The 13,550-nt window shown below is 40.1% G+C and overlaps 1 protein-coding gene across 1 annotated transcript in view; it reads left to right on the forward strand.

Moving 5' to 3' along the window:
- Positions 1-1,925: 1,925 nt before the first annotated feature.
- The window catches only part of LOC149305337 (carbamoyl-phosphate synthase [ammonia], mitochondrial-like), a 184,732-nt gene continuing 173,107 nt past the window's right edge, over positions 1,926-13,550 (forward strand). Inside the window, exon 1 of the mRNA XM_089477636.1 lies at positions 1,926-2,003. Coding sequence (XP_089333762.1) covers positions 1,983-2,003 — 21 coding nt within the window. The 5' untranslated portion in view covers positions 1,926-1,982. The remainder of the gene's footprint in view (positions 2,004-13,550) is intronic.

A 13,550-nucleotide genomic window follows, 5' to 3' on the forward strand; every position in this document is an offset into this window, starting at 1 on the left:
AATAGGCTTAGAGTCTACCAACAATAAAAAAAGAAAAAGAAAATAAACATATTTGAAAATGGATTTTACTAACCCAAGAAAGAAAGAAACACCAACTACTATGATGCTTCCAGCTAGGTGACTGGTAACTCCAGATTAACTATCAAATGTCAATTTGCTGTGATCATCAGGACACCGGCTTCTCTTGCCATCTCTTCACATACAACTAGCAATATGTGCAGCCTTACAAATGGGACTCCTGTTAGTTGTCTCAATTAGAATAGAACCATTTAATCAGTAGGGAGTTGGTAAATCAACATTAATAATAATAATAATAATAATAATAATAATAATAATTTGTATCCCGCCTCTCCCTGTATTGGATCGAGGCGGGTAACACAAACCCAAGAACAATGAAAATACAACAAGCGACAAGTAAAAACATAACAAGACATATCAATTCCTAATTCTCTATCTCCTTCCTACCCTAAAATAGCATTAAAACAACAATTCCCAGTAAAATAGTCAATAAAATCAATATGTGCGGGCGGGCGGCGTAACAATGGCAGCGTCCCATGTACACGGGTGCCGCCATTGTGATGTAAGTGCCGTGCAACATCCACACCGCATCGCACGTCATTTATGTCAAGAGTGTGCCATTGGCGCACTCGTGAGGTCCGCCCTGCGGCACAAAAAGAACCCATTTTTTCTGGGTTCTTTTTCCTCCAGAGGGACTCTGCGCGGTTTGGCGGCTGCGGATTCCCTCTGGAGGGAATTAGGTTGCTGGCAGACCACCCTTTTGGGGCAGTCTGTCCCACACCATTATTTTCTAAATACTGTTGGGCCACTGGTCCCTAGACAACCTTTGCCTCTTTTTAAGCTCTCTCTGTTATGTTTGTGTTTTAGTCATGTCTGTTAACTTTTGTATATTTTAATGTAATTTTATACTTTTAAAGGATATTTTTGACTGTTTTAAATTTCATTGTAATTTTTAAAAATGTTTTATCAGTGAGCCACCTTGGGTTCCTTCTGGGAGAAAGGCAGCATACAAATGAAATAAATAAATAATAAATCAACATTCCTTCCCATGTTTGGTCATAATTGTTCTTTGAAGAACTGACGTGTTAAAATCAGGGTGTAAATTCTTACTTAGTCATGGAAACCCACTGGGTGATCCTTGGGCAAGTGGCATTCTCTCTGTCATAAAGGATGGCAGTGGCAAACCCCCTTGGAACAGCAGGGAAAACCCCATAATAAGTTCTCTTTAGGGTCAGCATAAATCTCAAGTGACTTGAAGGAACACAACAAGAACAAAACATTAGATAAGAAAGGTATTTCAGATTTTTTTTCTTTGCTTGAACAGTGCTGATCCTCTACACACAGAGAGAAATCCTATCTGTTACCTTTGACATTTCCTTATAAAGGAATGCCTGTTCCTTATTTCAAATCATGGAAATTGGCAGCTTTTACACCCTCTGCGTATTATCAGTGGTACCTTATTGTGAAATGTTATTGAGTATTTGGCTTGCTTTAAAAGTTTACATCGCTTGATAGCCAAAGATGGGAAGAAATGGAGTTAAATGGATGTGCATGAATGAATTGAGGCCTTGACTAAATAAAGCTGAAATTCTGTTAGCCAGAAAGCCAGCCTATGATAGGGATTACAACCCAATAGCTCTCTGAAAGACAAGGTTGACAGCTGGCACACTCATTACGTGCCATCTTTGGTGCAAAAAGAACCCTGTTTTTCCAGGTTCTTTCTCCTGTGGAGGGAAGCCATGTGGTTTGGCAGCTGCAGCTTCCCTCCAGAGAAAATTAGGCCATTGGCATAGATGTGGCCAAGGGATGATATGTGAAGACTATTAGAGCTAAAGTCAACTGCTTCTGCTAGATATTTGAGTGCTAGTGGAGAAAAGCACTTTCTCAAGTGCAGGTCAGATCAGAAGAGTTGGGTTTATGGAGCAGAAGAAGAGCTGAGTTTTGGGGGGCAGGCAAAGAGAAGAATGAAAAAGAACAAAATCAAAGTGAGTCTTGGAACAGAATGTGGGGTGGGGAACTATGTTTTTGTTTTTTTGTTAAGCAGGAGACCAAGGCCTGCAAGCTGCTAGGGTAGTGATATATTCAAGAATTTTGCTCCAAGTCTTATTTCAAGTCTCAAGTCCTTGCAAGATACTTTTGAGTCTCCAGTTTAATCTCAACAGAAAAAAGGAGGTGGTGGTGGGTTGCGGGGGTAGGCTTGAGTTCTAAAGCTTTTCAAAAGTTTTATAAGCTCTCCCAATGTGCAGTGGGGACAGATTGCTGAGTAGATCTCAACCCATGTCTGAAGCCCGTTGCATAAAGTGTTTGCTATTTCCCTCTAAGAAACAGGCCCAGCAGTCTGGTTATGAGGCAATGGTTGAGGTCAATTCAGCAGCCTGTCCCCCCTGGACACTGGAGGAGCCTTTTAAAGCTTTTCCTAGCAGCAGCAGGCATGATTTGCCCCCATAGTGTGGGGTGCATTTCTTGGAGGAAAACAGCAAACGTGTTAGGCAATGAGCTTTAGACAGAGGTCTGTCAAAAATGTAGGCCTCTTCTGGGGCAGATGTAATGTACTATTCCTGTTATGTGGCCAGTAGGCAAAAAGCATTGACATGGAAGCATTGCTCAAAGGAGGAAAACCATTTTCCATTTCTAGATGAAGTTAAGCCAGTAAATTGTTTCCTACAAATATACAAACTGAGAGTTGAGTCAAACCAGTGCATCATTTATTGCAGAGTCAAGTCCAAGTCAGGTAATCAAAAGCCCTGTTTACATGGCCCTTTTAGTACGTCCTGACAACGTACTAGGGTTGCCCAGGAGCATAGTTTTTAGACGTTCCCTAGCCCTAGTAAGTCACCAGGACATCAAAATGGCGGCGCCCTGTCTACATGGACGCTGCCATTTTGACGTGACAGACTCCTAGTGTCTGCATGTCCTGGTGTGTTTGTGATGCTGCAAGTGCACCATTGGTGCATTGTGGCATCACAAGTGCGCTGCATAAAGAACCCGTCTTTTAAGGGTTCTTTTTGCTCCGTGGGGAAGCCCCGTGGTCTGGAGGCTGCGGCTTCCCCGTGGAGCAAACTAGGGCGGTGGGAGACTGCCCACTTTGGGCGATCTGTATCCCGCCAAAGTGACTTGAGTCTAAATCAGTTGATTTGAATCTATATCACTGAGCCAGGGCCCCTTCAGAAGGCCAGTTTCTTTTCCTGTGAAAGGTCAGTGTGCTTCCTATGAGCAAGTATTGAAAAGAAAGTGCTTGGAGGTGTGAGTACGTGGTGGCACCAGCTCCCCTGTTTCATTATATCTTGGTACAATTCTTTTTTGTGAACACTTGGAAGCAACTAAATGCACTTTTTCATTGATTTCTATGAAAGGGCTAAAAATTCAAGACATATGGTTTTTACATTGAATCAGGTCCTTTTGTTCTGTGTAAGAATGTGAATCCTTGACTATTTCATCCTCACATGCAGGAATGAATAACCACTATAATTTTCTCCCCACTCTAGAAGAAAACAAATGTTCTTCCACAGTATTTTCTCCCCATTCAAACCTTCCAAAGAGTTGCAGAGGAAGCATTCAGTGCAGAAAAAAAAACAACAGGTGGTTTTTTTTTTGTGCAAAACTTTTTTTTGTCATGTGTACAAAATAGGGTTTCCTATGTAGGAAGAAGTTGTTTCTTTTTTAAAGAAAAAACAGAAACAAAAACAGAAAACAGGATTTTTCACAAAAATAACATTTTTCTATTCAGAATATTTTCTTCTAAACGCTTTCAGACATTAGAATACTGGTAGAAAATTGTGCAAATTTGTTAGCCTATTATTCTTCCTGACAGGTTTTTCTGAGAGTTGGGAACCCCATTTTTCAAGCTGGGAACAAATAATTTCTCTCCTTAATTTTGAGTAATGTTGTGTCATAGAGTCAGATGCGATTGATTAAATAGCATTGGATTACTTTAATAGTTGCTGACTGACTGCAGTCAGCCATATGAAAGCTCTTACTTTGAACACAAAATTTAAATGGATTAATAATAATAATAATAATAATAATTTTTATTTATATTCCGCCTCTCCAAAGGGATCAATATTGATCAAGATCCTAATTATACCACTTTGAATCTTGACCTGCTTCTCCAATCACACAAAATGGAGTGGATTTCTGCCCCCCTTTCTGTATCTGGAACTTCTTTGCCATATAATGTATCTTTCCTAAAGGTCCCCAACCACCAATAGCAGATTTAGGGAATTGCACAGAGAGCTGAAAGGGGAGAGGTTCATTCATTTTGTAAGCCCTGCTGTGGAAAGGAAGTTGGACCTAAGACGCTGTATTTATCTTATTGATTCTGAACAAATTACGTAGGAAACATCTATCTTTCCTAGGAAAAAGTACAGTAAAGTCAGCGAATTTCACATATTCAAATATGAAAGGGCTATTGCTGCCATTCTTTTAAAAAAATTGCACATTGGGTCAAAAGGTTATGTCTATGGAGCAGTTCCTCAGAGGTATATGTTTGTTTTAGAACTGTGGTAACTTTTCTTCCGCTGGAAGTTGACCCACTGATAGATTCAGATAATCCATCCTCATGATGTGTGATGATACCCAAAGTCTTGCCTAATTCATTTGCTATGGGATCCTGTGCTCCCTGAAGGGGAAGGAACCAATCAGCTGGTATTTATTACACAAAACCACTGATGGTCATTTCCTCTCTCTCTCACCCATATTTTGCAAGCATGCCGAATGACAAGTCATGCCCTTGACAGACTGCAGTTGTCATCAGGAGAAGCATGCCTGCTAAAGAGATAAATGCATCTGTAAAATGTATCTTGTGCCACCTTACCTTATATCAAATATTAGAAGTTGCTTACAAAATCAATCCCTTGAATAGCAGAACTTCAAAACGAAAGGGATAAGAAGCTGGTGGGGGAGTAGTAATTATACAATTAACATAAATAGCAATCTCTCCTCTTCTCTGCCCCTTCAAAAGAGTCTGGGAAAAAAGATGTGCTGTCCCTGATTTCTCTTCAAAAACCAAAAACAGCGGTGCTAGGTACCTTCTTTCAGATACGAGTTTAATGTCATGCTAAACTGTGCCTTTAGTTAGCATGGAGATCTATTTTGTACTGGTAGTTTTTAGGCACTTTTATTACTCTATCTCGACAAGGAGAGAGACACGAAACAGGAGGGATCCTTTCAGACTAAGCAATGGTCTACAGCAGGGGTGGGCAACTGAGAAGATGTGGGGATTAGTCCCCCCTTCTTTGCACCCCTCCAGTGGACCAGAGCATTGCTTTTCAACATACTAGAAGTGGCACAGCATCACTTCAGATTGCCATTTTGCTCAATCTTGAGTTTATTTTATGTTATTTTTATGGAGCTCTGGAGTAGAGGAAATAAAATGCCACATTTGCAACTCATTTGGGGTAGTTTTGAAAACACTCCAAAATCAGAGTGATTTTAAAAAAAGCATTCTGGAGGCTTTGGGGGCTTCAGCAACATTTTGGGGCCCCAAGGCTGCATGTGGCCTGTGGGACGAACTTTTCCCAGTTCTGGTCTACAGTGTTCCTATCTTCTGTTACGCTGTTGTTATTGAATTACCCAGCTTCAAAACAATGATTGAGAACTGCTGTGGGTCTACAGGCCCAACAGATCTCTGGGTGTGTGGCCAAAGTTTGCTTTTTATATGTGAAACAGTTTTAAAGTCTGGGCACTATCTTTACACATTTGTAGCTGTGGCCAGGGCTCTTTAATTCTTTTTTTAATTATTAAAAGATTATGCAAAAAAAATAGAACAGTAAACGATGGCTGAAACCCCACAAAATCTTACAATTATAAAATAAACTCCTCAAAGCATCACATATATATATAGTACTATGCAGTTTAAGTTGTTTGAAATAGATCAGAACATAGTGACCACTGGCAAGTTGGAGGGTGGACAATTATAACATTTGTATTAACAAAATCAATAAAAGGAAGCCATTTTTCATAGAGAGGTTCTTGGTTTTGTTGTATTCAGTTACATTTCATTTTATCCAGTAGCTTCTCCATTAGCCAATGGTCCCAGACTCTTTTCCAGCAGTTATCTAGGGACACAAGTCCTGCCTTCCAAGATTTGGCCACTTCAAGTCGAGGGCTCTCTAGTTCTCTATGAAGCTGTCAGAATATGTGTTGCATTTATGGGATGTTGGTGCTCCAAAAAGGCAGGAACAACAAGGGAGGACTGTGCAGAGAGACTGTAATTGAGTTGAGCCTTTTGTGCCATTCAGAGTATGAGAGTGGAGCACCAGTATCACAACTGGGAAGTCTTGTTGTTTAAGCCTTAGCAGCAGCTGTACAAGCAGCCTGCAAAAACCTTTGCCAATGGCTGGCAGGGAGCCTTCCACAAGTCCAAGCATCAGCTTAGTGTCTGGAAAAGCTCTTCATGAGCTGTATGTGTTGTAGGTAAAGCAATGTGAAATGTGTTCCCAAACAGAAGTGACACCAATTGCTTGAGCTACGTACATTTAGCTGGCTTGCCAGCCACCCAAATGACTTTATTTGAATTGTCATATTATCTAGGTAGCTGAATTTCTCACCTACTTGGGGACCATTTATCCAAATTCCCCTGTGTTTTCATGACATCACAAAGGTACACCCTTGTGACATCATAAGATCTTGGCCCCAGACTCACATTTGGCCCTGAAATCTGAGCAATGGGGTGCTGCTGCTGGCCTGGCAAGCATGAGGTGGAAATGGAATCTCTCCTACATGTGATACTTTGTTATAAGCTCTTTTTTTGGTGAAGTTTCATTTACTAAAAGACATACTGCTGTATTTTAAAGATATTCTCATGTTATTAAACTTTATACCTATCATAGGTATTTTACTACCAGACTGTGAACTAAGGGGTAATGTGTAGAGCAGAGAGATGGCTAAACGTGTTGATACTCCAGCCTTGCGAAGAAAAGACATCATCTCCCATTCAAACATGAATTAATGATTTGCCTTCCTCACTTTCTGGATTGGCTATAGTTATGTATCAAAATGAGTGTAAAAACGACAAAAGGTGAAGATTTCTTGTCAACTTTCTTTGAGACTTTGGGAACTTGAGGGCTTGTAGTTGTTGTTGTTAACTGCCTTTGAGTTGATCCTGACTCATAGCAACCCTGTGGATGAGACACCTCCAAGACTCCCTTGCAAAATATACTTCTAAAGTATATCTTCCCCAGATGCTTTGCAGCAAAGTGAATAAATGTGAAAGAAAGTGCAGCCTTCTCAGAGCTCCAAGAAAGAACGGCAGCTTTGTTTTTCAGTGTTGTAGAAAGGAACACATTTCTAATCTTTGGACTCTGTTTTGATTCTATAACTTCTCAAATGGCTTTAGCAGAACCCTTATTGCTGCCATCACTATCCAGTTTGTTTGTTTTGTCAGATGTTTGTTCCTGGAGGGGTCAAAGAAAGAAGAGGTGGTGGTGATGAGAGGAAGGAAGAGTGGAGAAAAGAAAATTGATGGAGGGGAGGGAGGTAGACAAAAACTATAAGAAATAATGGGAATAAAATGCAGCTTGGAAAGTGTCACTGTTCAAGCTCATTTGTTGATATCAATGTTAAACTGCAAATCAATTTATTTATGTTAGTTGCTTTAGAGAGAGCCAGCATAGTGTAGTGGTTTGAGTGCTGGACCAGGACTCTGCAAGACCAGGGTTCAATTCCCCACTCAGGAATGAAAATGCACTGGGTGACCTTGGACGTATCACACTCTCTCAGCCTTGGAGGAGGCCAAAGACAAATCCCCTTTGAACAAATCTTGCCAAGAAAACCCTATGATACAGTTGCCATAAGTAAAAAACAACAACTTAAAGCTGCATGACAACAACAACAATTGATTCATTAGGTTAACTGTTAATAATGAACAGAACCATGTTGGTGGCGTATGCCATCATAACCCTTGGTTGAACCAGGATGTGTACTGTGAAGCAAACTGTGTAAACAGATATCCTATACCTTTCTGCTCAGCTTTGTCACTTCCTCTGCACAAGAACACCCAGCCAAGGATTAGGAACAGAACTATTGCTTGACATGTTTCCTTTCTCTAAGCTGTGCAATCATAGAGTTGGAAGAGACTGCAAGGGCCATCCAGTCCAACCCCCTGTCATGCAGGAAATCCAAATCAAAGCTTCCCCGACAGATGGCCATCCAGCCTCTGTTTAAAGACCTCCAAGAAGGGAGATTCCACCACACTCCAAGGAAAGAGTGCGTTTCACTGTCAAACTGCCCTTACTGTCAGGAAGTTCCTCCTAATGGTGAGGGGGAATCTCTTTTCCTGTAGCTTGCATCCATTGTTCCAGGTCCTGTTCTCTGGGGCAGCAGAAAACAAGCTTGTTCCCTCCTCAATATGACATCCCTTCAAGTATTTAACCAGGGCTATCATATCACCTCTTAACCTTCTCTTCTCCAGGCTAAACATTCCCAGCTCCCTAAGTCGTTCTTCATAGGGCATGGCTTCCAAGCCCTTCAACATTTTAGTTGCCCTCCTTTAGACATGCTCCAGTTCCTCAATGTCCTTTTTGAATTGTGGTGCCCAGAACTGGACACAATATTCCACGTGGGGCTTGACCAGAGCAGAATATAGTGGCACTATTACTTCCCTTGATCTGGACACTATACTTTTATTGATGCAGCCTAAAATTGCATTGGCCTTTTTAGCTGCTGTGTCGCACTGTTGACTTATGTTCATCTTGTGGTCTACTTGGACTCCTAGATCCCTTTCACACATAGTCTCATTCAGCCAGGTGTCACCCATCCTATATCTGTACATTTCATTTTCCCGCCCTAAGTGCAGTACCTTACATTTCTCCATGTTGAGATTCATTTTGTTAGCTTTGGCCTAGCTTTCTAATCTATTAAGGTCTTTCTGAATTTTGATCCTGTCCTCTGGGGTATTAGCTACAAAAACTGCTGTAAAATGTCCTAATGATTCCCTGTGCCCTCTGTGGATGGGAGAACAGAACTGCCCCCCAAATCCCCCAACAGTTTAAATACAGTGATGGAATCTTATGTTCTGCCAGCATATTTCCTGAATGGCTAATGCATTAGAAACTTTTTAGCCTATTAAAGCTCTTTTAATGCATTTGAATTAATATATTTTTAATCTTGTTTAAATTATATATTGTTGATCAACCCATTAATGTTATTGTCATTTACTGATTTTAATAAAAAATGTTTTAACTTTGTCATTGAAAGGTTTGATGCATTAGAAATAATGAGTTAATTACTGAATCCGCCCCCCCCCCCCCCCCCCCAGCTCTGGAATAGAGAAGGAACCTTTTTAAAAACAGCCTTGCCAGGAACTAGACTTTAAAAGAACTTTCTTTTTAGGGGAGGGTCCCTACAACTCTTGCAACTAATAGTGCAGAATTATGTGGCAAGGAATCTAGAAACAAAAGAAACAGACCACATAAAACTGGTTAGCTGATTCCCTACATTGGGGCAGTTGAACAGAATCTTGGGAACTCGCCAGTTTATCAAACGGACAGCCAATATTTGGTCTAATATAAGATACTTCCTGTAATATATGTCAAATATACATTGTCTCTGATCAGAATGATCATTGTAATTCGATATCTTTTACTTTCTCAGAGTTTACACAACTAGTGTAGTTGGGAAAACACATACTCTCCTGCAGTTCTAGCTATGTCCCAGTAGTGGGAATATTCTTTATGCTTGGTCCAGATGTCAACTTCAACTGACATCTTCCTAGTTATCTTAGACACTCCTCTAAGGAGGAGCAGAGAAGGTGGAGCCAGGTGGACGCCTTTTAATAGAAGAATGAATGAAGATGTAAAGCAAAGGCTGCATAGCTAAATCAAGAGACCAACTGCTTCTCAGAATTTTCTTCCATCTACGTTAGTAGAGCATCTGTATCCATTCCCTGTTTTGCTGCTTTCTACAAAATGACACGAATTTTGACAACATGCAAAATGATGAAAACTTTAAGAAGGGGACAGGACATTTTTCATAGGGCTGTTCAGCATAACCATTACCTTTCCAGAACTGGTATCCGATCATTGAGTATGAAGGTAATTCATAAACAATTTCTTTAATTCTTCCTACCTTTCTTTCTGTCTCTCCCCCCCTCCCTGTTTCCAATAGGTAACATGCTGAGAAATGCTTGGCTGTAGATAACCTTGGCTTGTGCATTCGTACAAACAAATTCTTGAACAAAACTAAGTTCTAAGTTCTAATTTGTTAGCCTGGTTAGGCTGGAGGATGTATTGACTTAGCAAATAGTTGTAATGTTTACCCTGAGCTATATACTAACTTTAAATTCCTTAGGAAGATAAAGGTTCATAAACTTTGTTAAGTCTTCAAATAACTCAAGTGACACGGTTTTGTGAAATAATTGGTCTTTGCTATGTAGTAAGAAAATACGTTTCTTTCATCCTGAATAAAGTGATACGATTGGGTATCAGAGATTGGTTTATTTTGCACATGTGAGACTTTAGCTGTAACTTTTGTGAAGCATTTATATACTATATTATCAGATACATTATTGAGAAATAGCACTAAAAGCCTGGTGTAGGCTTTGTTTGTCTTTGATTAGACTTCAGTGTTAAACTCTAAATGGTTTGAGCAAAGATTGAGCAAAGGTGTCAGTTGGTATCAAGATCTGATGCTGTGTGTCCTGCCTTAAATATAAAAGAGGCTCCCCGCTCTTTTAACTGTCATCTTGGCCTCAGAGGGAGCAATCAGGCAGACCCAGCTCCATCAGGGACAGCCTGAAGGACGATACTTCTCCCTCCTTTAACTGTCACCTTGTATTTTATATTGCATTGTAGTGCAATTTTTACTGTACACCGCTATGATCATTGTGGAATAGCGGTCTATAAATAAAATGTATTATTATTATTATTATTATTATTAAAAAACAAATCCACATATTTTGCTAATCATTCAAAAGCAACAACAAATGGTGTGATATAAACCAATACAAATCACAAGTCTGAGTGAGAGGGACAATACAGATGGTTCAAGGATTCAGACTACACTGGAAACATTGCCAAGGCTACACCCACACTTCAGAAATAATCCAGGTTGACCCCACTTTAACTGCCATGGCTCGGTGCTATGGAATTCTGGGAAAAGTAGTTTTGTTTGGCATTTAGCCTTTTCTGTCTCCTAGTCTATACAGACCGCCCCGAAGGCCTGCGGCTTCCCCTTATCCTGCTGGATAGGGCTGCAGCAACCTCATGCTGCAGCCCTGATCCGGCCTTTGGAGGGCGCAAAAAGGAGCTGCAAAAAGTGACTCCTTTTTGCGCCCTTCAAAGGGTGCCGTAGTCATGGCTGCACGGCTATATGGTGCCCCTTCAGCACTGCATCATTTGGACGCAGCACCAGAGGTACGTCATGATACTGCGCACCATCTGGAGCAACGCATGGCATCATGGCGCCCTGGGGGTGGAGTTGAGGAGTGTATCATCAGGATGCTGTGCCCTGACTCCGCCACAGGCTGGCCTTTTGGGTTGGTCTGTATAGGGCCTCTGTCTTCGCTGAGCTCTGGTGCCAGAATTCCATAGCATGGAGCTGTGGCAGTAAAAGTGGTGTCAACCTGAATTATGTCTGCAGTGTGTATCAGTCCAAAGGATCCTCCTTGGATAAAGTCTTATTTCTGTGCTGTTACTTTACATCACGTCATTGCCTGAAATGCTAAAAATCAATAGATAACATATTGGACATGAACCATGGCCCAGTTCTCACTTGATATTAAACAAGTGTCTTCTCTGGATACTTTGCCATATAGAAAATAAATAAATAAATAAATAAATAAATAAATAAATAAATAAATATTTTTTTTATTTATTACATTTTTATCCCATCATTCCTCCAGGCAGTTCAGAGTAGTGTTTTTTTACTACGGTACATTCTTAAGTTACATAGTTTGTATTTGCATATATTACATTTTATTTTCTTCTGTATTACATTATTATTATTTTTCTGCATTAAAATCTGTATGCTAAAAGTAAAAAAAATCAGAACTATTTTAACTATCAGTGGAGTGGAAAAGATGTGTTTTAGCAATAATTCTCTTGAGTTCTTTGTCTTTAGTTCCTTAAAAAAACCACAACATTTCCCACATTTTTGTTCAGCTCATCTAACATTTCTACTTGCTTTATAAATAAAGGCAGTAAAGCAGATCCAGAGTCTTTATGATGGGTCATGACCTTTTTATTAAGATCATTTTGTGGCTTCTCTCTCCAGTACAGTCTGTTTAAATTATTTTTCATTTCTTTGCTTTTATTTTCATGTTTGGGTTCTTAATATTTTGATCATCTTATTCTATTTTCTTAATTTATAGCCACACATTTTTTCTTGCAGATGCTTTATATATTACTTTTCCTCTGCTGTTCTGTTTCCTTGTGTAAGTTACTAGGGACAGATGGTGTCCACAAACCATACTGATCTATCTATTTTTGTCAATGCTTTTAATGTTACTGGTGAATGACCTGATAATATGGAATGATATATTTTCACACAGGGACTTATATTTCCACGTAGTCGACCTCTGTCTGAGTCAGTTTACACATCTGATTTATTTACACCTTGAGAGCACTAGTGTCTTTCAGTATCCTCTGGTGCTGTCCTCCTGTTTTACCATTTTATAGCAACTAGGCTCTAAAACTGTGGGAGAAACTACTTTTCTTTGACCCATTTCATCACAGCGAGTTCACTCAGGAGTGGGATAGGCTTTGACTCTTCTTGGGTATTAGTGAGTGACAATCCTGTCATCTCAGAGAGTGAATGAATGGTGCATATAGAGCAGTGGGTTGAAATGCTTAGCAGCATTGCTTTATCTTGGTAGCCTGACATTTCCACTGCATGCAGTTATGCATCCGGTATCAATAGAGTACTGCTTGCAGATGGGATCTCTTATTCCCAGTCTTGGCTCAGAATTGTTATCACTCCCCAAATGAATGCCTAACATGCTCATATTCCAAGCTCAATTATTTTTCCCACTGGGGCCACCCCTGGTACTAGAATTGATCATTTATTTCTCCTTCTCATTTTTCTTCCTCCTCCTCCTTGTTTTATTTATTTATATCATATAGAGACTCAAAGGCACTTCCAACAAATGTAAATCAGCGCAAATTAAAAACAATACGAAAACAAGAAAAATGTAAATATACAGTTTAAAAAACAATTAAACAATTTTAAAAAGTTTAAAATATTACACAATAAAAAGATTAAAATGCATTAAAACTATATACAGTGCGCCTGCATCATACACTTACTCCGAATGCTGTGCAACGGAACAGGCAATGTTTTCAATGGGGCTCGAGCATATGCGGTATTTGCCTTACGCGGGGTGGGTGGGTCCAGAACAGATCCCCCGTAAGGCAAGGGTGCACTGTACAAACCTTGGGATTTAAAAGCTCAACCCTTATCAGACTGAAAAAGTATGATGGCACCTTCTGAAATGAGAGCAGGGATGGGGCCATCCTTTGCTCTCTAGAAGGGAATTCCAGAACCTGGGAACTACCACCAAGAAGGCCTTATCTCTTGTTGCCATCAAACAAGTCTGG

Source organism: Sceloporus occidentalis, unplaced genomic scaffold (genome assembly GCF_023333645.1).
Source record: "Sceloporus occidentalis isolate IW3139 unplaced genomic scaffold, rSceOcc1.0.p SCAF_12, whole genome shotgun sequence".
NCBI classification, from domain to species: domain Eukaryota; kingdom Metazoa; phylum Chordata; class Lepidosauria; order Squamata; family Phrynosomatidae; genus Sceloporus; species Sceloporus occidentalis.